Source organism: Telmatherina bonti (assembly GCF_933228915.1).
Source record: "Telmatherina bonti genome assembly, chromosome: 12".
In the NCBI taxonomy this organism is placed as follows: domain Eukaryota; kingdom Metazoa; phylum Chordata; class Actinopteri; order Atheriniformes; family Telmatherinidae; genus Telmatherina; species Telmatherina bonti.
Window position 1 is genome coordinate 12,158,155 of NC_136610.1, and position 26,755 is coordinate 12,184,909.

The following is a 26,755-nucleotide window of genomic DNA, read 5'->3' on the forward strand; positions in this document are numbered from 1 at the left end:
AGGAACAGGAAGGAGGCTTTGGGAGCAAGAGGCTTCAGACACGTGATTATGCACAGGTTGTTCTCCTCATATGATCCCCCTTGTCTTTTCTTCCTAGAAGCTAGAAACAAAGACAGGAATAACTCAATGCCACCGGCTGACTGATAACCAAAAGTTCTTCACGGATAACTGAAGCCAGGGCAGTCATGTGGGGCGACAACACAGCAGCGACGGCATCTGGAGCGGTGACCTCTCGGAAGTGCTGATGTGCTGCTTTGGGTTGAAACAAAAACTTCAAGGTGTTTAAACGACTGCAGCCCCGCAACCAGCTCTGCCCCGATGTTGTAGCTCTGCCAGCAAATCATTTCTTAGATCATTTATAAGTATTTGCTGACAGATGGAGGCTAAGCTCTAGTTTCTGACCTCAATTGACACATTTTTCCAACACCATCATGCTCCCAGTGCTAAAAGTTGGCAGAACTGATAGCCAGAGCTACAAATATAAATCTAAAACTCAGAGTACCATAAAAGTCAGTCAGGACTCACAGAACACATCAAGCAGATCTGAAGAGTTACTGTTTCCGACAACAGAGACCTGTTGCTTCTGACCTTGCCTGCAACGTTCCTGAACGCCCGACCTCTCATGTTAAAGTTTAACTCATTTCCACTGACAGACTGGTTTTATAGTTCAGCTCAGTGTGTTATTGCAAATAGGAGGTTAGAGCAGTTTGGCGAATATTTACGCAGGAGGTATTCAGCCAACAAGCGTAACTCGTGACCGCCAAACAATAGCATCTTTGTAGGTCGCAACTAAATCAGAGCACGTCGGAAAGCGCTGTAAGCAGAGCTGGTTTTGCTCTGAAATTAAAGTCAAATTAAGGGAGCAGGGTGAATTTGACTTGACAAGTACAATAAGGCCACATTACAGCTAATCATAAGTCCTTTATCGCAGCGAAATAGCTTCCTACTTCAATTAAGCTGCAGAGGGGCACACAGGCCTGCATTCTTCTGTCAGCAGCGCCAGTGACGGGGAAATGGGGCACAATATTTCCCTGTAAAGGGATACAACAATTTGTTGTTGCTGTGTGATGAGATGGGGGTGGGGATACAAAGAAGAGGGGGGGCTCAGGTGCGGGCAAGGAGGAAGAGCGAAGTGAGAAAAACAAGGTCGGTTCCTAGAAGGCTGGTTCAGAGAACGATGGAGGGGCCCAGAGAAAGGCATCCAGCAGCACAGTGTGAAGAGAAAGCGGGGGACCGAGCTCGAAACCAGGCACACACGTGTGTAGCAACGCCACATACTTCTGAGGACTTCTGGATCCTCCACCGTTAAGCATTTAAAGGGAAGTTTTGCCGTTGTTTCTGTTAAAGTTACTATTAACATCTGAGGGCAAAGAAAAGACAGCAAACACCAGAGATTAGAGGATGTGGGGGAGTAAACAAACTCATTTTGCCTCTTCCGACTTCTTCCATTAAAACATTTTAATTACAACTCAACTTTGATGGATATCTCCATAAATACACATTATTCCATTTGCTGTGGGCCTTAGATATAGAGCAGCACACACACACACACACACACGGAGCAGAAAGAGGCTGGATGAAAGCTTGCTTTCCACCTCAGTGCAGCTCTGTTTTCCTGCAGTTTAGGGCAGACTTTGAACCTCACGACCAACTCGTGGAACATCAAGGTTAGGAAAAGCAGTGCAGATTAAAACGCCGGCGGAGAGGGGAGAGCATGGGAAAGGAGAGGCGCAGCGTGGCATTGGGTGAAATCGGGTAATGTGGCATTTTGAGGGAAGAATTAAAAGATCTACTTCAGCAGGCGTCGCGTTCTGAGCTGCAAGGGACTTTTGATTTGCAGAAAAATGAATGGAGTGAAAACATCAAGCTATAAAACGGGTGAATATGCAGACATGTGTCACTAAACAGAAGTTCAGGGAACAGAAATGGACATGAAAGCGCCAATCAGTCGACTTAAGGTTGAAAAAAGGGTTCTTACGAGAGATGGGTCCTCTGTTTCAGCCCCCAAGGACTGACTAAAGTCCTCAGCGCTGAGAGGAAGATTGTCCTCATCTTCCTGTTCTTGACTTGGCTCCTCCCCCAGGGCAGGGAAAACGGAGAGACCGCTCACCTCGGCATCCACCATGCCATCCAAACTGTCTGTCAGCGCGGCCAGCAAAGCCGCATTCTCCTCTTCTATCTGCAGGTCAGGAAAAGGAGGAGGACACATGCAGATTATGAGTCTGTAACATCCGATGCAGGCTGAGAGTTCTTCTGATCATTTGCATTTAAATTAGGAGCATGCTTTGGAGAACACATCTGATCACAATGCATCTGATGATAAATATTTCTGTCAATTCCCACCTGATCACTCTTTACTGTTTTATAAAAATATTTGACTCCACAAAGGCCAAAACTATAATGAAACAGGAAAAATCGCTAAGTAGCTGGATATGTCATAAAAACAGCAAAGTTGATAAAATAGGGAGAAAATACTCAGATGTGTTGAATTTTAGGCGTTTCTGCCAGTGGCTGCTTCCACATCGGACACACCTTGCACTAAAAATGAACATTGTCGGAGTAATTTTGGTCAAACAGTCATAATTTAGTTGGAAAACAACTCTCATTAGGCTGGTTTACATGCCAGAAACACTACTGTCCTCTACAGATAGATCTTTTTAGGGGGAGTTAGTTACTGCTGAAGGCCCTCGCCTCTATCATCCTCTTCCATTCCAGTCTAATCAGCTTTTATCTAAAGTCCATTGTTTCAGTGTTTCTCTTCTACCTGATTTATTATGCTTGTTAAGATACCATCAGTGTGACCTTTGACTTCATTAGGAACACACAATCATGCTGAAAGAAGCTTTTATTAAAAATCAACTTGTCGTTTTCCCATTCATCACCACCGACGTGGTTCTAGTTGTGAGCTGGGCGGCAGCAAGGGGCGGGGACCCTGGCGGTCCGATCCCCGGCTGCAGAAGCTGGCTCTAGGGACGTGGAACGTCACCTCTCTGGTGGGGAAGGAGCCTGAGCTTGTGCGCGAGGTTGAGCGGTTCCGACTAGATATAGTTGGACTCACCTCGACGCATGGCTTGGGCTCTGGAACCAGTACCCTCGAGAGGGGCTGGACCTTCTTCCACTCTGGAGTTGCTCATGGTGAGAGGCGCCGAGCAGGTGTGGGCATTCTCATCAGCCCCCAGCTTGGTGCCTGCACGTTGGGGTTTACCCCGGTGGATGAAAGGGTAGTTTCCCTCCGCCTCCGGGTGGGGGGACGGGTCCTGACTGTTGTCTGTGCTTATGCACCGAACAGCAGTTCAGAGTACCCACCCTTTCTGGGGTCCTTTGAGGGAGTGCTGGAGGGTGCTCCTTCGGGGGACTCCATTGTTCTGCTGGGGGACTTCAATGCTCACGTGGGCAATGACAGTGAGACCTGGAGGGGAGTGATTGGGAGGCATGGTCCCCCCCCTCTGAACCCAAATGGTGTTTTGTTATTGGACTTCTGTGCTCGTCATGGATTGTCTATAACGAACACCATGTTCCAGCATAAGAGTGTCCATATGTACACCTGGCATCAGGATTCCCTGGGCCGCAGTTCAATGATCGACTTTGTAGTCGTATCGTCGGACCTGCGGCCACATGCCTTGGACACTCGGGTGAAGAGGGGGGCGGAGCTGTCAACTGATCACCACCTGGTGGTGAGTTGGCTCAGATGGTGGGGGAGGAAGCCGGTCAGAGCTGGCAGGCCCAAACGTGTTGTGAGGGTCTGCTGGGAACGTCTGGCTGAGTCCCCTGTCAGAGCGAGCTTCAACTCCCACCTTCAGCAGAGCTTCGAACATGTCCCGGGTGAGGCGGGGGACATTGAGTCCGAATGGGCTGTGTTCCGTGCCTCTATTGCTGAGGCGGCCAGCCGGAGCTGTGGCTGCAAGGTCGTTGGTGCCTGTCGTGGCGGTAATCCCAGGACTCGTTGGTGGACACCAGCAGTGAGGGATGCCGTCAAGCTGAAGAAGGAGTCCTATCGGGCCTTCTTGGCCTGTGGGACTCTGGAGGCAGCTGATGGGTACCGACGGGCTAAGCGGCATGCGGCTTCGGCCGTTGCCGAGGCAAAAACTCGGGCATGGGAGGAGTTCGGCGAGGCCATGGAGAAAGACTTCCGGACGGCTTCGAGGAGATTCTGGTCCACCATCCGGCGGCTCGGGGGGGGAAGCAGTGCTCCATCAATACTGTGTACAGTGGAGATGGGGAGCTGCTGACCTCAACTCGGGACGTAGTGGGTCGGTGGAAGGAATACTTCGAAGACCTCCTCAATCCTACCAACACGTCTTCCCATGAGGGAGCAGAGCTGGTGGACTCAGGGGTGGACTCTCCTATCTCTGGCGCTGAAGTCGCTGAGGTGGTCAAAAAGCTCCTTGGCGGCAAGGCCCCAGGGGTGGATGAGATCCGCCCGGAGTTCCTTAAGGCTCTGGATGCTATGGGGCTGTCCTGGCTGACACGCCTCTGCAGCATCGCGTGGACATCAGGGGCAGTACCGCTGGATTGGCAGACTGGGGTGGTGGTCCCCCTTTTTAAGAAGGGGGACCGGAGGGTGTGTTCCAATTAGAGGGGAATCACACTCCTCAGCCTCCCTGGTAAGGTCTATTCAGGGGTCCTGGAGAGGAGGGTCCGCCGGATAGTCGAATCCCGGATTGAGGAGGAGCAGTGTGGTTTTCGTCCTGGTCGCGGAACAGTGGACCAGCTCTATACCCTCTCTGGGGTCCTGGAGGGGGCATGGGAGTTTGCCCAACCAGTCTACATGTGCTTTGTGGACCTGGAGAAGGCATTCGACCGTGTCCCCCGGGGGCTCCTGTGGGGGGTACTCCGGGAGTATGGGGTACCGGACCCCCTTGTACGAGCTGTCCGGTCCCTGTACGACAGGTGTCAGAGCTTGGTCCGCATTGCCGGTAGTAAGTCGGATTCGTTTCCGGTGAGGGTTGGACTCCGCCAAGGCTGCCCTTTATCACCGATTCTGTTCATAACTTATATGGACAGAATTTCTAGGCGCAGCCGAGGGGTTGAGGGGATCCGACTTGGTGGCCTCAGGATTGGGTCCCTGCTTTTTGCGGATGACGTGGTCCTGTTGGCTTCATCTGGTCGTGATCTCCAGCTCTCGCTTGAGCGATTCGCGGCCGAGTGTGAAGCGGCTGGGATGAGAATCAGCACCTCCAAATCTGAGACCATGGTCCTAAGCCGGAATAGGGTGGATTGCCCTCTCCGGGTCGGGAGTCAGGTCCTGCCTCAAGTGGAGGAGTTTAAATATCTCGGGGTCTTGTTCACGAGTGAGGGAAGGATGGAGCGTGAGATCGACAGACGGATCGGTGCGGCGTCTGCAGTAATGCGGGCTCTGCGCCGGTCTGTCGTGCTGAAGAAGGAGCTGAGCCAGAAGGCGAAGCTCTCGATTTATCAGTCGATCTACGTTCCTACCCTCACCTATGGTCATGAGCTGTGGGTCGTGACCGAAAGAACGAGATCTCGTATACAGGCGGCTGAAATTAGTTTCCTCCGCAGGGTGGCCGGGCTCTCCCTTAGAGATAGGGTGAGGAGCTCAGTCATCCGGGAGGGGCTCAGAGTAGAGCCGCTGCTCCTTCGCATCGAGAGGAACCAGTTGAGGTGGCTCGGGCATCTGGTCAGGATGCCTCCTGGACGCCTCCCTGGTGAGGTGTTCCAGGCACGTCCCTCGGGGAGGAGACCCCGGGGAAGACCCAGGACACGCTGGAGGGATTACATCTCTCGGCTGGCCTGGGAACGCCTCGGGATCCCCCCCGCAGAGTTGGCAAATGTGGCTGGGGAGAGGGAAGTCTGGGCTTCCCTGCTTAGGCTGCTGCCCCCGCGACCCGACCCCGGATAAGCGGCAGAAGATGGATGGATGGATGGATGGATGGTTCTAGTTTGTGACTCCTGCTTTGCTTTAATACAGAAGTCCCAGCAAGCAAACGTACTTTTTCTCTGGTTACTTTGGACCTGAACAAGGTGCAGTTTTCAAAAAGCTCTCTTTCTTTGCAGCTTCAGTTCCATATTTGTTATTTTCCAGCTCACCATTCCTGCCGCTCCATCCACATAGGAGCTGTGCTGTGCTGAGGAGATGCCGTCATGCTGAGAGCAGATTCTGGTGGAGAGGTGATAGCACGGCTGGCCTACGGGAAGCCACCAAGTTTCATTCATCTCTCTTTCCCATTTTTATTATCCTGCTTTATCTCTCCCCGGCTTCCAAACTATTAATCATTAGGTTTATTCTCTCTCCAGCTCTGATCTTTTGCTTCTCTTTCTCTTTTCCCGCCACATATGGGAGTTTCGAATACTCAACAGGATGGTAAAACTGTTGTTATAAGTGAGCCAAACCAGAGCTTATTGGGTAAAGTGAAGCCTCTCTACAAAGTAAAGCTGCTTTGATTGTTGTTTGTATGCTTTGTTTTCTCAATGATCCACTGGAAAATACATCATCTGATCTGTTCTTCAGATGTATGATTTGATATTATTAAATCATACATTTAATATTAATTTTTAATCAATTATTCATTTTTTTGTAATTTGTTTAGTCTTTTATTATTTTATTTATTTATTGTAATATATTTAGTAGGTTATCAGAGTCATTTAATACTTAATTATTTGATAATTTATTCATCTATGTATCTTTTTTGTTATTTATTTATTTATTCTTTTTGAGTAAATATGTTAAAGGGAAGTTTTTACAGATACTGCCCATCTATTGGATTAGCTCATTTCAACAACAGCATGGATACAAGTTAAACTGAGCTGGTAATAAAGAGCAAGTAGTAGTACAAAAGATAGTAGGCGACTTCATCATTCATCTGTTTATTTTTTCATGCAACTAATTTAAATGAATAACACACTAAAGGTTATAATTAGCCTAACCTTTTTTAACTTGATAGCTTTCTCATTCTACAGTCTTCAAGGTTAAATTAAGCCCAGGGGTGATCAATATCTCCCAACATAGAATTAAATTCTGATGTGCGATTGTACATAATTGCTGCATTGACAGCAGAGAAATAGAGATTCAGTGAGGTCTCATCTGTGTCCTTATCACTCTATTCAGTACTTGCATTTATAATCAAATGCTGCCTGTGTGTCGGAGCTGCTGCCTTGGTCTAATCAATACAATATTGGCTAAAAAATATAATATAGCTGAGGAGTGATGAGGATTGGTAGGTACGGATGTATTGGAAAAAAAAACTCTTTAAAGTTTTTTATTGCTAATACAGAGGTTGAGGTGAACGTATGTGCAAGTATAAAAATGCAACGAGAAATAAACTGTTAAAGAGGTAAAAGAAAGTCTGATGAAGACGAAACACGATGAAGACTTGGCAAGCAACAGAACAGACATGACTATCAGAAAGTTGCAAAGCTAACTTTGACCTTTGTCTCACAAAGTTCATGCTTCCAATGACAACCTCTATTCCTGCTAATGTGGACGTCTGATTCTCTCTGAAGGAGCCAACTGTGTCATTAAGCTTTGTTTTCTGTCAGCAGCATGAAGGCAAACAGTGTCTTGGCATCGACTAATGTGGATCGAAGGAAAGATAAAAAAAAATAGGACTCGGAGACAGATAGCACAGACAGTGATGGCCGGTGTTTACTTCATCTGCATTCCCATCATGCTTTGCTTGTCCCCATTTTACCAACACTCTGTGGTGCATAGCAGCATCAGAGCAATTTCTACCAGCAGAGTTGCATTACATGGCCGATGATCTGGACCTAAATGCTACTTTATCTCTTTGTTGTCTTTTTATTCTCGAGGTGCTCTCAATTTAGCCTTTGTAATGGGACAGAGAGACTTCACTGGGGCTGGAAACCTTTAGACAATCAATAATCTAGGACTAGTTCCCAGATATAGAAAAACAAGATTGGTATTCCCTGAATTCATTCAGGAAGAGCACCAGATACTGGAGCCTCAGGGTCATCATCGGCCCTTGTCGAAGCACTGGGCCAGTCTAAACTGATGGACTGCCTTCATCATCGTATTACACACAACGTAACTTGGAATTACTTTCTTGGCAGTGCCCTCTGAAGCATGCTCCGTGTCTAAATTTCAACACAGGGATCAGATGAAGGGTTGAGGTCTTGCACGTGTTTGCAGCAAAGAAGGTCTTGGCTGGGATTTAAAGTGTCTCGCAGGCTAAGATCTATGACAGTGCTGAACTATTAGCAGTCTACTATTCAAAGTAAATCACTTCAGTAAAGAGTAGCTACAGCTGAAAACTTGACAAGCCTCTAGTTGGAAAATTAATTGTGGTTATTATTTTCTATACCGCAAGAAAGTCCTTTTACAGTGCACAGTACAAGATAACATGCTTAATGCTTTGTGATTCTGATTCATGAATAGATTGACTTGATCTGCTAAAAGTATTACAAAAAAGATATTCAGCAAAGCCAAATCATGTTTTTTTTGTGGGCAAGATTCATTGTTGTATCTCATTCTGCCCACATTTAACAAAAACACTGACCTAGTTGGCATTTCGTTTGATGATTTCTATTTAGCCAAAAAACTTGAGGATATATAGCCATCCTTCCCTCTCCAAACAGTCATAGTAAAAGGGAAAAGGGTGATAGCAGCACTGTAGAACTATGTTTCATTACAGGTTAAGACTGTGAAACAAACTGAGAGGGGTCTGGCTGCAGATCTCCGTCGCAGGGATGGTTTCGTTGTAGGCTCCACTTTCAGGCCACCTTTTCAAAACAAGTTGCATTACGGAACAGCATAGATGATTTTTCTGAGTAAAATGCTCTGACAAAATCTGCAAACTGTTATTACCACTGTTTCGCCTCGTGGAACTTTCTATAAATACCACTAAATGCATTTAATCATTTTCTGATTAAAATAAATCCAACAAATCAGCAAACATTGTGTTATAACCACCGTGTCACCATCTGGATCTGTATCAGGTTATGACTTAACATGTTATATGTGATATGATTCATGTTATTGTAATAAAACTATCATGTCATATTATGATGAGTCCCCATTTTTTTAAATTTGGGTGACAGCTTAGTGCTTCTGTACAATGTCAGATATTTATCTTTATCTTAGTCCTTCCTTTACCCAAAGCTAGCTGCAGCTTCTCCTCCGAACTTGGTTTGGAGGCAAAAACTTTAACAGCTGTTTCTGCTGGAGTTTTCGGAGAGGGGAGGTGACAGAACAGAGAAACTAAACTGTCAAAGATATGTTGAATTTCAAAATTAGGAAAATAACTGGTCTTGTTGGAGCTGAATTCTTGTGTAGGGGTAAAGGCAGCTATTATTACACACAGTCAGGCATAATGTTCAATTCCAACATCTCCTTGACCCTCTTTCTCATCTAGTGCTCAATAATAAAGGACACTAGAGCCCATACTATGTTAAAAATATAATAACACAGTTTACAGATATGTTTTTAAGTTTCCATTTGAATACAATATGATGAGATATAAAAAAAAACCCCACAAATAAATAAAATAGAAATAATAGGAAAAAACAAGTTTAAGCTGCGAAGAGGAATTTTTGGTCCAACATTCACTTGGTCAGAAACATTTTGGCCCCAGGTCAAATCTAGTTAGGACCCCTGTTCTAAAGGCACATCAGCATCAGCCTTTTTGATTCGAATCCTAGTCCGTTTGATCGGAAAGTCTGCTTCGTTTGTGGAGCTGTTAATTCTGATTCGGACCAAAAGAAGCTGACTCGATCTGCCTACAAACGCAGATCTCAGCCCGTTTCAAGCAGACCAAATACAGAAAGCGAACTGCAAAAAAAGTAACTTCATTTGACGTAGCACTGCATTGTGGGTAAATACATCGCATTAAAACTCATCTGCCTCGTCTGTTGTTCATACTGCGTCCATTGTTGCAGTGTATTTCTGCAGTATTTGCATAAGACAAAAAAAAAATCAACACAGCGATAGTTTCCTGCTCCATGTTTAGCTCGCAAGAGGAAGAAAAAAAGTTTTCTTCTTCACGTGGGTCTTGTCCTCTCTTTTGCTAAATACTAGTGCAGGGCCACTTTTGATGGGAATGGGGATATGTTATTGTAAAAGTTTGGCGAATTTGACTAAAGTGCAGCATGAATGCAAGCTCGGTCTGCATGGATACACCCCCCTAACAACTGAGCCGAGTCCCCAATTGGACCGAGTTTAGCGGAATATCCTCATGTGAATGCACCATAAGAGCTTTACCAGCAGGGGCTTTGGTTTGAGGTAGGACACCCAAGTTGGACAGGTTCTTAGGGTAGAGACCGGACAAACTGCAGTCCATTTGTTGGGAGTTGGACTCCCCTAACAACCCAGTCCCATTAAGATCATTCTTATCAACATCAACTAAAAAAATGGGCTGTAGTATGATGTTTATTCATGATGCCCCCATGACATTTCTGCCTCCCCCCTTGTGTATGCATTTCTAAAACAGGCCTTGACCTATACAGTGTTTCAGCACACTGCGGTTCAAGTTTGCATTCACAGGTCCAAATGTAGGATAAAACACAGCTGAAATCACTCTAAAGTATGACTTATCTGTTCATATAATCTCTCCTTTCAGCAGGCTGGACATTTTACAGACAAACATGATACTTCTGCTGCCTACACCCATGCAGTGGCACATGACTGACTTGAGAGGAGCATCAGTCATGCAGTGTAAGTATACTTTGCTGTTTGGATAAAACCTCACCTCGAAGAGCTCATCTGCCGTACTGTAGTGGATGGAAGCCGGCGACACATCTGCTGGCTGATCGTTGCACCACTGCAGCTCGCTGAGGCAGTTGACACTGTCAAAGTCACTGGTGTCCAGCTGGGAGAGGTCGATGTCCGGGAAATCAGTGTCCAAGCGGTCCGAACACACCTCCTCCTCCCCATACTAAAGATGGAAAAGAAAAAGTTCACATTGGTTAAAAATCAGGATTAAACTCCCAGATGTTAGATGTGAATGAGTACGAATATCTCATTGACACATATGCTCTTTAATGTCATAAATGAAGATATGTCATTTTCTTTGTAACCACTTGAAACAAACTACCAAAATTAGGGAATAATTCTGTTCCATCTTTGTTACTGCTGTGGTTGGTAAATTCTGTAATAACTATTTCTCCAGGTTAGTATTGTACTAAGTTCAGTTAGTTCCTCCTTACCAACCTTAAACATGTTTGCAATTGAGTCTGTATGGCACTTTGGATAAAAGCCACCATCATCTGGCATATACAGTGTATTATTACACCGTTCACTGTCTGAGTCACAAGGAGCTCTCATCAACACTTCTTCATCTCTCAACAACTACTCATTAGAGATGATGAGACCTCCATGTTCCAGGAGGTTCAACACAACAGCCAATGGAGGCATCTGCCTTGTCACTGTCACTGTGCGGTATCAGTCAGAAAACATGTCACATTCACCAATCGTCATTGTGGAAGTGTCTTCATGCATTTATTCAGCAAATCTCCCGGTGACTCAGAACAAAGTGACCCTAGAGGTTTTAGGTGATTAGTTTTCTTTTGTTGGCTAAGATGGGATGTTTATCACTGAAATAAGCTGCACTGTTTACTCTGTTTAATCTCCAGCCATCGTGGTGTATTGTTGTTTTGTTTTGGTTTCTGTGTTTTATCTCACCAGACTCTCCCTTAGTATTGTAAATTCTGTACAGTGAACTGAGAAGTATACTTTGCTGTAAATCACAAAGTAAACAGAATAAGCAGATAAGGTGGCATTTGTAAGATTCATTGGTTTTTATACATTTTCAAAGCTAACAAAGGATTCTAATACATTCCAGTAAAACTGGATGACCATATGCTCAGTAATGACTTCAAAAAATGACATTGGGTTTGGTAGCATCTTTGACATCCCTTCGAACTGCTTCAAGAACTTTAAAAAAAAAAAAAAAAAAAGGTATTTTGAAAAATAAGACCTACAGCTAAACCCCTGATAGTTACGAGAACTGGAAAGTGTATGCTGTACACTTCTACAGCCCACTCAGAGACCTGAGACCCAACATCTTCAGTCACACTCAAGTATTCCTAAATCTTTGATGCACTTCTACAACAGCTAGAAAATCTATGGACTTTCACAAAACTTTCAGAAAACCACTCAACACATTTACATTCCTACGCAAAGGAGTAACTTAATTCTTCTCAGTAACATTCCCACCATGACCTCAGTAACCCCCTTATAAGAACTCATTTAGTTCACTTCAATCAAATAAACACAAATTTTAACATATTTAAAATTCCTTCTTGTTCCATTAAGACTCTCCAAAGGTTTTCCAAAAGAAACACATGGAAGCAGCTAGCCAACCCATAACACCCTCATGAACAACAGGCCAAAAGGCTGAAGTAGTCATCATGTGGTCTGCAGTTATAGATGTGGCTTCAGACAGAAACACTGAACCACGTTGCTGTGAGAAAAGCATAAAAAGACAAGCAGGAAGTGAGCCTACGTGACTCACAACAAGGAAGCTGACTGCAGTCTCCAAGGGTTAAAGGAGATTTCTGTGAAGGAGTACCAAAAGAGGTGGAAACTTTCAGGAACAAAGGACAGTTAAACTGGATTTCCCAAATGAGACATTGGAGTACTGCACGAACAAGTACATGTCTACACATTAGCTGCAAGAGGACGTGGAGATCAATTTTCTATTGCACAAGAGGAGCAAATGAGCTCTATTGGCGGTCTTTTAAATGCTCACTTTCAAGCTGTTCTTCTCTGTTCTTTTCACTTGGTAAACAGACAGGGTTGACTGGTTAAACTGCATCAGAAATGCTCCAATGTCACAGTGACACAGCTTCTTTTATTCATTTAAATATCATGTGAACATAACATAAAAACATCTTAAGATGTTTTGACATGTTGGTCTGAAAAACATTTACAGCTTTGTTTAGTTTTTACCTTAATTACCTACAGACAGACCAGCACAAGTAGCTAACAGCTAGCTAAATACCAATGAGCTATACCTGTAAACTGTATAAATGTAAGTGGACAAAATATCTAAACTATGAGTTACTTGTAAACATAACTCTAATATCGTATTTCGTAACAATAAAAGCATGGTTACTTAAGCTAGCAGCCATGCTAGGAACTATGCAAGCTGAAGTTGGAGCTTCTGTGAAACAGATGTGTAATGCTGGCTTCAGAAGTAGCTACGCTATCAGATTAGCGGTATTCATATCACTCAAAACCTACTTGTAATCAGCAACCATCTCTTAATCATGATGAATTACCAACAGATAATGAAAATTGTCTTTGTTTCTAAAACAGTTATTTATTATCAATATCTTCTCTTCTCTGCAGCTTCATAATGTCATTTTTCTCACTGTTTGAAATTGACTTCCTATTTTTTAAACTGCTGCTTAATTTTTTCAAATATATTCAAGCAAGTAAATTATTTAATACAACAGACGTAGTCACTATGCAGTAGCTCAGATATCTGCTGTCTAATTCTATGGCCCATGATAGAGGCAATCACTTATTTATTTTTAGCTGTACAATGTTGGTAAAGTGGAATCACACCTCTTTGTGAATGCACAACAAGTACACAAACACACTTTATACTTCCCATTTATTAGAAAAACACATCTACCAGTAGCTCTTTTTGAAAATTATTCAAATATCAGACCGTACTTTCAATCGTTGCTCATAGCGCTTCGCTCTGCAACCTCACACAACTCTCTGCCTGCTCTGCCTCACTGTGTTTTATAGTTTATGTGTTTGTGTGTTTATATGGCCTGTAAGAGGAGTGTTAATTTAGGTCGAGGAATAGATAACATGAGCTGGTATCATTTATGGTTTCTTAAATCAGAGCACAGTGGCACAGTATACCAGAGAAGACATGATCAAAGAGCCAATCAGGAGAGTGGAATGAGAAGATAGATGGAGAGGGAGCAATGATGGGAGAGAGAAAAGGGAACAAGGGGGAAGATGGAGAGAGGAAAAAAGAAACTGCAAGGACACTAGGAATGCAACAAAGAGAAGGCAGATGCATGAAGACAGAGAAGGAGAAAGGGAAAGATGTAGGTCAGAGAGAGAAGCGCTGGGGAAAAGGAGAGAAGGGAAGTCGTGACTCAATGGGAGAGAAGGAAAAGGGAGCCCAAAGATGAGAGGATGCCCTCTACAAGACCCTCCCAATGCTACCTCTCCTTCTAGTTGCTGATGTAGGTGTGTTTTCACCTTGCGCTGAGTGTGTATGTTAGTTAGCATGCAGCTCACACAGTTTTCACGTGGATCTGACTCATCCCCCACAACCTCTCACGCGCTGCTCAACTCATCATTCCTTTAAGCTCTTCCTTCTTTCCTTCACCTTCTTTCCTCAGCCCCTTTCCTTTGCTTCTTTTCCAAGGCTTTTACTTTCCCTCCTTCATCTCCATGCATCCTTTTCACATCACATCATTTTAATCTTTGACCTTGTCTCCCATCTTTCCACACATATTCAATCCTTTACTTCATCCTCGTTATCGTCATTCACCTTTCCTTGTTCTTCACTGGTTTTTTTTGCCTTCCAATCCCATTTCCCCTGCATCTCTTCATTCCTTTTCTTTTGCTTTCATTGTCACTGTCCACCTCTCTTTCAACTTTCTTTTCTACATCCATCCATCTTTCTTTCATGACCTCTGTTTCTTCTCTCCATTTTCCCTCCTTCTCTGCCTACCAACCTTATAAACTCAGAGGACTGGCTGATTGATTTCTTTGTTTCCACACAGCCTCTCTCCCTCCTCCATCATCCCTCTTTCTCTTCCCTCTTCTGTCCATTACAACCAGTCAATCAATAAAAACATCCTTGGGCATGACACACATATTCTCAAACACACATAAAGGCATGAAATACATGTTGAACCAGGACAAAATAAAAGGAAGCTGGACTTACTCAGGAACAGCAAGTGCACCTACCTCCCACCCCTCCAAACACACACACACACACACATAGCCTTACACAAGCAGTGCATGTCATGTGATGTCATAAGCATCCCATTCACATACCAAAGGAGCAATCCTCTGCCTTATATGACGCTCTGTTGAAGTGTCCTGCTTTCTATCACACATACTCACACGTGTATCCGCACTGACATGAAACCGGCCCATGTGACATGCTGACACGCATGCCAAGTGGGGCATCCCACACTGATGAAACTCGACACTGGCAAAATATGACTGAAAACAGCATTCATGACAATACGGGAGGCAAGAATCCTAATGTCCTCGCCGTTGCAGCAGAAGGCAATATGTGGCCTACAGTTGCAGCTGCAGCACGTTTGCACACTGTGCGACTCTCTGAGTCGTGATGAAGCCACTGACAGCTTCACAACATGACTCACAGGTGCCGGCAGGAGGAAGCTAGCGGCTAAGAAGCTCAAATGCTCTGTGAGCATTTCTTGTTGAATTTTTCCAAAAGGTTTGATGGCAAACCAACAATTTGATGTCAATTGACCTATGACAAAGAAAGTATCCCATAACCTAATTTTGGTTGTTAATGGGGACACTGAGTGTATATTAAACTTAAAAATAAAAGGTTTTTGGTGCATTTTATTACAATTTTGAGTCGGAAAATTCCCGCTAAATGTGTCCTTGCTCTCTGCAGTAAACAAACATGACAGGAACATATACACTCACTCACATATTCAGTAACATCAATGCCTGTAGTAGATTAAGTCATCAATATTCTTATGTTTTATACACTTGTATACACTGCTATTGTTTATGTTTTTATAAGTATGTTTTCCTTTTAGGTGCTCCTGATGATTCTCTGCTTTGTTTTCTTACAGGTGACATAAGATATTTTCTTTACAGATGTAGCAGCTGGTTGTCTCTTTGGGTGATGACTGTACAGTTGTTGCTGTTTCTTTCTATATTTGTCTCCTTTTTTTCTTAACTCTCAACTCTGTTCCACTCTTCTACCTTTCCCTTTTCTCCATCAGGTCAAGCGCTGACAAATGAGACAAATTTAATGAATAAACAATACGCAAGTTTCAAATTGAAGCCTTCTATTCACAAAGCATCATTCTCTGTATATATCCATTAAGAACTCTCTTGGTAAGCAGATTTGTTCAGCCAGACAATCTCTGTGGTTGTTAAGACGGTGGACAGGACAAGATTAAAATTAAAAATTTGATGTATTTTGCATTTGCATTCAAATAATGTGCATTTGCATGTAGCATGTTAAGTCTTATTGCACTCTGAAATTCTAAAATTTCGAAGCATGTTAATGTGAGCATCAATCAAAGATTTCTTTTTGAATGACACTCCAACTGTGCTTTTCTGGGGAAATTTCTCATGTTTTGTTTTGTAGCTCTACTGAGTGGACAGGTTAGTCAGATTGATATGTAATTAACAAAGATATAGACTCTTTTGAAGGGTGTGCTTCAATGAAATTTGCAATAATTGTGTACAGAGTACAGGAGCTTATTTAAACATATAAGTTATGGGTTCTTTTAAAAGAAAGCAGTATAATTAAAAACATACTTATACTGAGCACTTCCGATAAAAAAAAAACAAAACCAGAAGTTTCTTTGAGCAGGAGGAAGGCTGCCAATTGAGGCGAGTTTGTGGCTTATAAAAAATGAAGAAACTGATACAAACTCAGCAATTTTTAAGTTAAGACAGTAGACAGTGTTATGAAAATGAAACTGACAGAAAGCAGCATAAAGCAGCATTTGAGCTTGGTTGCATCCCCAGAATCAATTATTCTGACAGCTTGGGATATGCCAATGAATTCTCCTTCCACAGTGACCAATCGAAGGCATTGCTGGAGGTAGACAAATTAAACTGGGCCAACAAACTTCATTTCCATTTAGCCGCTCTTCCTTACATCTTATAGTAAAAAGCACAGTTTCCTTCAAACTAATAATTGATGTACAGTTTCTGATGATCTTGAAGTGAAACATATTAAAACTATTTATTAATAAAACTGACAGTGGAGGGGTGAGCTATGGGAAGAATATATCACGGGTATGACTTTCTCTCGTGGCTAATGCCTTAGTAACAACACTGAAGCCCACTGGTCTGTTCAGTTGTAAAAAGCCTGCTGGGACGATTGTGCATTAAACCATCGCTATTTATAGCAAGCTTGCACGTGTGAACGCTATCTGGACTACATGAACGAGTGGATGTGGAAAGGAAAGCGAGACTCTGAAGTGCTGCTCTAACATGTCGATGCACTGAACTGCATCTTTGTATTCTATCTTTAAACACACGCAAACAAAAAGACATTCTTTCAAGGGCCATCTCCTGTTTGACGTCTCACAGTGGTTCTGAGGTAACGTCATTCCATATCTATGAATTGGAAGTTTACTCACACAAGCTTTTCTTGGGTTTAAAATGGTCTCATTAAAAGAGAGCCTTTAGGGTGGAACTCTCAGTTTTACTGTGAGACTAAAGAATAAAAACATAAAGGCAAGAAAACATTGATATAAAAGGTCTTTACCAACCAATATAGGTGAGTTTTTAATTTAAATGTTTTGTAGTAGGGCTTAGGGATATTAATCAAGCAGCTTAAACAGAAAGCTAAATGCTTTTTCGAAATCTTTAATTCTCACTGAAATGCTGAAATCAATATAACTGTAATACAGACAGCTTTTCATGTTTCTAGCCATAATTTATAGAACTGCATTGTGATGGACACAAGCGTTCTGCTGGTGCAAATAAAATCGCTAACGGTTCCGCAGCTCTGATAACGATGTGACACATTATTGATCCACTAAAAGAAATCAAAGCTCTGGCTGTTGCTTTCCTGGCAGCTCGACGGCAGGCCTTTTGTAATGTTATGTAAGGTCAGTCACAAGCCCTATCATGTGCCGGTGAGTCCTCGCCAGTGCTCCGGACTGTCCAAACTTCCCTTTAGGCACATTCGCTCTCACACACACTCCGTCAGATACAACACCATACAAGGTCAAGCTCTCTCAACTCTGTAGTGTAGATCACAGGAGCTGAGAGGGAAAAAAAAAACTCTCCTTGAGATGGATGAGACGGTTTGTCAGGTGAGTTAGTACCTGACAGTGGTGTGAAATGAATAATTAGCTTTCATCATCATGAATGTCAGTACTACTACCTTTGAACGGCTGCGGGACGGCAAGTTCAGATGGGTGCTGAATTCCTGAACACCACGCTTGAAGTCATTAAGAGAAAGACAGAAAGAGAATTTTTATCTGTTTATATCATCTTTTAAAAGTCCTGACCTTCCAATCGTTGCCTTATATTGCCGAGAAGCGCATAACAGGTGCAGCTGTCTACTGGAAGGGTGTTTGGTGATTTAATTGAAGGCAAAAATAGTTTGTACAATTTTTCTGCTTTCCTTACTTAAAGGTAGTGCAGGAAATACTGGAAAAGCATTTCGAGTAAGCCACATTTTAAAAATATACAAAGGAAAAGTCCAAACCCCATTTTTCAGACTTCTATCTGAAGCCACGCCTCCTAACATGCAACGCTTTTTCTGATGGGTTGAGGAGGGGAGGGACAAATGGAACTTGAGTTTGATGGACATATCATCATCCAATTGTTTAAAACAACCAGTTACAATAATTACATGGTGTTTGTTCAGTCCTGTAAGTTCCACGGGTGACTAAATAATTTTATTTTTGTGTTTGTGGATTTAATTATTGGGCTGTAATCGATGTATGAAGGCAAATTTTGGCAATATAGTAAAAAAAAAAAAAGCTCCCTGCTGTACATTTAAGAATGATGTCTCCACACCCTTCCATGGCAATGATTTCTGATATGCTTAGGCTAACACTAAATGGATCAAGTAAAGCTCTAGATTCATCTCACAGGTCCTGTATCAGGTTGCTGCAGGTTTTTTTCCACGATATCTTATAGACATCAGATACTGTAGACAGATTATTGTATTTCTTTTTATTTGTTCTAACACTTCTTCTCTTCTTCCACTTGTCCAATTTCCTCAATGCTTTAAGGACAAACCATGCTGAGATTGGCCAAGTTCTCAACTAATGGTTTTTTGGGAATCAACTTGTCCGTGCAGAAAAACTATCTGTCTTTTGTCAAGCTCTGTTGCTTATTGGTATTTTTAATAGATGCAACTAATGACACAGGAACAAATAATGTATCTTGGTGACAGGCAGCTAATAGCAAGTACCAAATGATCTAATTTCATATGTTTAAATTATTTTTATGCTTGAAAGATTCACGGTTCAGTGTTAACAACAAAAAAAAGGTCAGGTGCCAAGTCTGGACTGAAAATTGTGTAAAAAGGCAGTCAATGTGAAACAGAAGAAGAAGAAGTAGTAGTCTGGAGAACTGTTGCTTAAGACTGCTTTATATGACCACAAGAAACTCCCCTCTTGGGATCAAAATGCGAAGAAAGCAGATGTTTGGACAAGATTTTGTGCAACACAGTATTTTTTTCAGATCCATTTAATCAGTGCTAAGGGGGCATGACTGGGATCAACCCCAGTTCTATGTCCTTTTAAACAGCAAGCTGGTAAATCAAATGGAGCATTGATGAATTTGTCTTATCAAATGCAACATTTTATTATAATGATGAGCTCTATAAAGTCAAATGCATATTTTAATGCAAGAAATTTAATGAGTAACCTTTGTCAAACTACCCAAACAACCACTTCACACTGTTTTAAAGAAACCCTGCAATTCAGGAAATGGGGAGATGGAGGAACATGTGAAGGTTAAATGACACACTGCAGACCATATAGCTGAAAAATGGTTATGAGAGGAGCCGGATGGAGAGCTGTAATCACCTCCCTGCCTCGCACGTTGAAGTGACATGGAAGATATAAGGCAGAGTACCAAGCTGGGGACTCTGTTGAGTGAACCTCTAAACTCACACTTTCCTGTAGGTCACTTTAGCAGGAAGCAGTTCATAAACGACACCTTAAAACGTGATGCTCAGACTCTTCAGGGGTAGACATTTAGCCCAGAGCAACATAAGCTGAGACCGCCATTAACCAATTTTCTTTTTGCTTTTCAGCAAAACCCAAACAGGCTGAAACTTCTGTCATGCATGTCAAGAGATGACAGATCAAACTTTTGGTTTCCTCTTTGAACTTTGTATTTTTACTTTTTTTTAACAGTTCATTATTTTGTAAATATACTTTATTTGATTCAAAATTAACTTAAATAATAAGGTGGTTAAATGTATGACATGCACATCATGCTATGACTCTCTGAAGGCCTGTGTCCTTCAAACTGACAATGACTGAGTACTTTGACTTACTTGTTGACAGGTAATGGGAAGAAAAAGCTGCACAATTTTCTTCGAAACTCAATTTTTCTTCTATGGAGTCAGCATAGTGAGGATATGCTTAATTAAGGTGAACAAAAAGGATGCCCCTTCCAATCATCAGCAACCCCCTCCCCCTGGTGTTTAATAAGGGCCACAAAAAGCCAATTACTTTTGATTACGTTTGATTTTTGAGGAACAAAGTGAGACAATGAAAACTTGCAAGGGTAGAAATGGAGCTAAATTAGGATGCAGATCAATGAGCATCATTATAGCACGCTGTTTAATCTGTATTTATCCAGCGAGCTTGACTGGGTAGTGAATGTTTTCTTCAGCAGATTCACAGATATAAAATGAATTGACAGTAAAAGCTGGACAGCCTGAAAATGGTTTCTGTAATGGTTTCCCTTGTGGTTACTTTTGCTGTCCTCAACATAACAGGTTTCAGTTTTGATTAAATTACCTTGGATTCCTAAAAGTTAGTGAGATAAATTAATTTGTTTCAAGACTAGTTTGACCAAATTGTTGATAGCACCACAGTTACTTCATCGTTTGTGATTACTATCATGACTGTTAACAGAGTAACTTTTCAACATCCAGAATGGCCATTTTGTCCTGCTTCACCTTATTAGATTTAGCCTTTTTGATAGATAATGTTCACATCTTGTACAATGATCTGATTGAGGTTTAGAGCTACATCATCCAATAAGATATGCATCCTGAGTTTTATTTAGCCTTTCTTGGCAAACCAAAATCTTTCCTTTTTTGCGATGTACCTTTTAAATGTATTCATTTTACTGGTAATCCGCATAATCTAATGAATGTGTCCTTTACTGTGACTCTAAAAGTGTTAAAATATATCAAGCTAAAGTGTGTTTTACAAGCTGACTGACAGAAAAACGACTGCTCTGCCGTTCTAGCCCATTCTGTATGTGTCTTGTTGTGATCTGACCTGGAAGAAACAAGATTTCTGCTGCTACAACTCAACATTATCATATTTATCATTTGGTTTCCATCAACACCTTTTCATGGCTTTACTTTGATTGACACATAGTTACAGCTAAATCTCTATTAGCTTGGAAAGATGTAGCTCCTAGCAGTAGTCAAGCTTCAGAAGGATCCCCCTTCATTTGTTCCTGTCAGATTTTGCAGTTGGTCATGAATGGCCAAATGTTTCAGTTTAGGATTACAACTATAAGCCACAATAAAAGACCCATTATATAGTTACTGGTTATTCTCATAACTAGGACTACCTAAAATGTACAATGCATTCTGCTGGGATAGGCTCCAGCTCCCTGCGACCCTTAATCGGACTAAGCGGTACGGAAAATGAATGAATGAATGAGTGAATTACATACAATATATTATATATAGTATTATATTCAGTGTAAATCATTACTGATCTTTGTGTATGCATGGTTACTGTTAAGTAAAGGTGTATTATGACCCCATGAGAAAACAGTGGAAAAATACTGAGTGACAGCAAGAGAAAACAAGCTTGCTTGATTTTGATTCAATGGAATGAAACTTGTCTCTGACAAACGAGGACATCCGTCTGATTCAGAGACAATCAAAGACTTTGTTATGCTATTTCTTTCAGATTTCCTATTTTGGATAGAATAAAGAAAAATGGACAAGGTAGAGAAAATAATGCATGAAAACACAAAGGGGAATACAAGTCTATCTTTGATACGCTCAGCTGTAGACACCACACAAATAGCCAACTATCACCATGTGTGTCTCTATATTTAGCCGTTATCCAGGTCCCATAACCGGTTCTTCCATAGGCTGCCGCCGACTTCAGGAGCTACTACCAGACGCAGATGACCGCTCTCTCTCACACACATACACACCTTAAAGCTTGATGATGCAAGTGAATGGGGATTATTGTGGAATCAATAAAGTCTAATCGGACAAGCTCCGGTGGCAACCAGCAGCGTGGCTTTGTGTGCGTCTGTTGGAGTGTGTGCGTGGCCTTGACCTCATGCAGCGTTGCAACCACATGACAGATAAAGTGATTTACGTGAATGAGAGTCTATCTCTCTCTCCCTCTCTCTCTATCTATCTTAAGCACCCACATAAAGCAGCTATAATGAATGGATGAAAGGCTAAATTGGCAACTAGCGTTTCTTATTACATGCCTCAGCAGTGAGAGAGTATGTATTTGAATGAGAAACAGCTTGAGGAGAGAGAGTGCTACGTTGCATGTGCTGATCCCAGATGAAAAGTCTTTTCTTTATTAGTTAATTTTCTTTCATTTAGCGAACAGCCCGCAAGCGAGCAGCCAGTGAGTAAATCAGGAGGTCAGTGTGTGTATCTGTAAACATGATGACTAGACATCAGGCGGAAGCGGGATGTAGCTGAAGGCATGGAGTTTTAATACATGCTGGCTGTTTCCTTAACTGCTTTGACAGGGTCTGTGTGTGTGTGTGTGTGTGTGTGTGTGTGTGTGTGTGTGTGTGTGTGTGTGTGTGTGTGTGTGTGTGTGTGTAACAGATAATGTCCTTGTGGTTCAATATATTTGTGAATCTATCTCTTAGTACAGTAACTACATGGAACAGTCCTCGTACGGCACAACATGGAAAGATTGCTCACCCCTGCCCTACTGAAGCAAATACAAATTAAGAGATTAACCCCACAAAATGCACCTTTAGGCTCTCAAAACATTATAATGTCTAATTTACCTGATGTCAAATTTTCAAATGCTGATATAAGTCGGTAAACTCTCCAACCCTACTGTAAACAGCACTCAACAAATTTCATAATCTCCTTTGGAAAAGGACCTGAGATCCATCCTATATGCTGAGAATGGTGGGTTTAACAAACATTTGAGTCAAGGAACAAAAAAAGAGGTGTCTCCTTCTTCTCTTCACCCTATGAAGCCAAACATATACTCTTTGATAGTACACTTTCTGAGACATTTTTGTTAGAAACTTTGATCAAATCCCTTAATATTTAAAGATTGAACAGCCATCTACCACAACCTAAAGTTCAAAACTTTCATACACTTTTAGAAAGATCTTGATTTGTACCCAAGCATTGCTATGGCCTTATGAAGTTGATACCTTGTCCCATTGCAAATATAATGGCTAATGACTATATGAGATTATGAGATTTATCACAATCTCATATATAATCTCAAAAGACAACATTAAGATTTGTGACAAGCTTAGCAAAGGACAATTACCATATTTATATCTTTGCTTAAGTGAAGCCCCCGGCATTTGACAAGGTACTTGGCAGTGGGATATGTTTGGTCACAGTCATGCATGTAATGATGCAGAAACAGACTTTCTCAGTGCTCAGCTCTAACCTGGTGGTTTTACTGTCATCACCAGTTGATTTTTGGTTTTATCAGCCTTGACACAAAGTCAAAGCTGAAACTGGGGTTTGGTTGAAATCTGACCAGTATGTAACACCAACTGATGTAAGGACAAAGTAAGTATAAAAGGAGTGTTCTTCCATTTCTGGAATCGCAATTCCACCAAATCCAGGGATCATAATGAAGCTCTTTAAAATGCAAAAGATAAGATAAGATAAGATAAGATAAGACTTTATTTATCTCACAGTGGAGAAATTCACTGTTACATAGGCTCTCAAAAACAATGAGGGTGTGAATAGTAATGAAAACTGCTCCCAATTCCTCATCAGATTTACTATTTGCGATTCACTCTAACTTAAAGCATATTTATTGAAGTCTTAGATCTTCATGGTACCTCCATGGACCTTTTCTCATTACTTAAAGTTACTTAAATACTTTGGAAAAGAGACAGCAGGAGAGCAGTGAAGAGACTGATTTGCTAGTCAGTCATATAAGGAAGTATTGAACAGTTTCTCATTCTAATTCACCAATTTCAACACACTGACTTCGGTCTCATTTTTTTGTCTTACCACAATCACTCATCAAACACTCTTTTCCGCCATCATACTAGCTTTGTGAAAGACACTTTCTTTCACTTCATTTTTAAAAAATAGTTAAGTTGATGCCACAATTGTTATCAGTTCTGCTGATGCCTCATTCAGTCTTCAGTCCACCTGACTTGTGTGTTGCTGACCAAGTCCATCATTTCATTTCCAGAGTACTCTTCATCAAATGGATACTTCCAGCAGAATAATGCTAGATAATCTAGTTCTACAAGTTTGCACTCTCAGTTCCATTTTATGTACACCAAGAGGTACTTTTTCTTAACACTCTCAATTTCAATTCTACATCCATCCATTTTCTATACGCATTTCATCCAATTCAGGGTTACCCATCCTAGAAATTACCAGTCGAGAGGCAGGCTACACCTGGACAGGTCGCCAGTCTGACATTACCATTTTGCTTTTAGAGTTAATGAAAATCTCTGCCAACTTTCTATTCTTTGTAGAAGTAAAAGCTTCCCAGAAAAGAGAAGAGCAGGACTAAGATGACCTCTCACAATATTTTCAAATTACATTTGCATTATATTTACTTAGAAAAAATAAAGTTCCCCAGAGGGCTTCTGAGTTCAGGCTATCTTTGGGTTACTGACGGCATGGAATCCAGTATGCCGTCCTTTTCTTCCTGCTGGGAGATCTGTTACACTGATCTCACCTCCAGCCAACCTCTACCTCTCTGCAACCTAATCTGTCTCTATCCCCCCTCTGGACACACACACACACACACACACACACACGCTTCCTTCACCATCCTCCAAAGGGTGGCAGAGGCATCAAGGCTAAATCTGGAAGCAGCAGTTCAGGTGAACTGTCGTCTGTCCACTCAAAGTAAGAGGCTAATGATGGAGGGATAGAAATACACACATTAAGACAAAGTGATAGAACTTAAGTTATCTGTTTCTGTCACCTGTTTAATCCGTTATTTATTTATTTTGCTGCGTTATGTGCAATAAATTAAACATTCTGAAGGATGAAGCCCTCTCTTTATCACTATGGTATACATCCTACTTAATAGTTGTCAGATTAGCCGTTGAGGCTAAGTTGGATCGTTCCATTGGCTGAAATAAAACCACTAGCCAACCTGGAGCAAATGAAGGGCAGCACAGCCGTCCTGTGAAACTTGAGTGGAGGTGCATTGTGTGTGTAAGAGTGTGTGGTGAGAGTGTGTGTTTGCATATGTGTTGGGAGGGGGTGTTCTGAGCTAAATGCACAGGGCGAACAAGTTCAAGTGCCTCGCAGATTACAAGACAGCAAACGGCCCAACAGTCTTTTACTATGTTATACGGTGTTAAGTTTAATTCCACATGAGCAATTCCATTAAAAAAAAAAAAAAAAAAAAAAAAACTTTTTTTTTTTTTTCTTTGTAGTTTTTAAGTCATTGAAACTTGTATGAGTTCAGGAATACTTTCCATCTCAAAGCAGTCCCTGACTGGCAGGAGCATTGAATTCTAAAACCACCCAAAGAAAAATCCAAAGTGACAGCTTGGTGAGTAAAGATGGTGAAAGGATGGAAATAAGGGAGGACAGCAGGCCAAAGACAACGGAAAGCTGACGTCTCAACTCTGCAGGTAGCGAACTGGCCTGGTAATGGGATCGGATGGTGAAAGCCGATTCAAAGTTCAGAAATAAAGAGCATTGGTGGCAGCTAAGACGGCATGGGGGCTCTGCCACGTAGGTTCATTTGGCACGATGGCTTTGTTGTGCGAATGGAAAAAAAGAAATCAGGAAATGCTCCAAGATGAAAGAGGATTGGTTTTAATTCTATGCAGAGCTGTAGGTGTGGCTCAACCTTCAACAAAATGTTTATGTGCAGGTTGTGCTGCCAGCATCTTTCAAAACGAAAAAGTCATTTATACCCTTTTTCTAACCTTGCAATGTTTTAAGAACTGCTAACCACTTTTCAATTTCCCTCTAAGAGACCTTAGTGTTGATTAAATTGCCATTGTACAGACTTCAACCCTCAGCGTCTACAGTGTCCCAGTCTCAGATGTCCAGTCATCCCAGTATCTAATTCCAGAGCACTCGATCTCGGCCCCTAGCAGCAAAGGAACCCCTGCATTCCCTCCATCAATCCATTAGAGCCCTCTCAGAGGGCATTTTCATTCCTGATTACAATTACATTTCTTGATTACATGTTCTGATGTTAGAATTGGGCACAGCAGCTGGCATCCTTTTCTGCCGCCTTTGCTATGTGTTGCAATATCCCAGATAAAGCAGCAGAACTGCTGCTGTAGTGGTGAACAGGCTTCAAAGGCTAATCAGTTCTGCTTTGAGGCAAAGCTGCGTAGCTGTTAGAGAAACAGAACTTGATCATTTTTTTAAATCGTATCTTTTCAAAAAAGTCCAATTGCAGATGGATACAGAAGTCAAAAGCCCTGATAAAATTAATCATCACATTATGCAAAGATTTCCCACATTTATGAGCTGTGATCAGTAAGCAAAATGATAAACATCAAACTGAGGAATAAAAAACTGGAAGCAGGAATGTTTGTCTTTGCTTTCCCATCTTGGTAACATCCCCATTAAATTAAACCTACGGATACATGTTTGTTATTAAGGATGTCTTTCACTAAATGTTTTAGTCTTGTTCCCAATTCTATTATACTTTTGAAAATTGTAAAAGGGTTAAGGGAAGGGGGTGATATTTTTATGTGTCATTATATTCATAGAAAGTAATGACA

At 41.9% G+C, this 26,755-nt stretch overlaps 1 protein-coding gene across 1 annotated transcript in view; it reads right to left on the reverse strand.

Annotated features, from left to right (window-relative positions):
- ppargc1b (peroxisome proliferator-activated receptor gamma, coactivator 1 beta) overlaps positions 1-26,755 on the reverse strand; it is a gene marked incomplete at its 5' end in the record, with an annotated part of 87,423 nt that overhangs the window by 20,896 nt on the left and 39,772 nt on the right. Inside the window, 2 exons of the mRNA XM_079250566.1 lie at positions 1,979-2,179; positions 10,662-10,847. Coding sequence (XP_079106692.1) covers positions 1,979-2,179; positions 10,662-10,847 — 387 coding nt within the window. The remainder of the gene's footprint in view (positions 1-1,978; positions 2,180-10,661; positions 10,848-26,755) is intronic.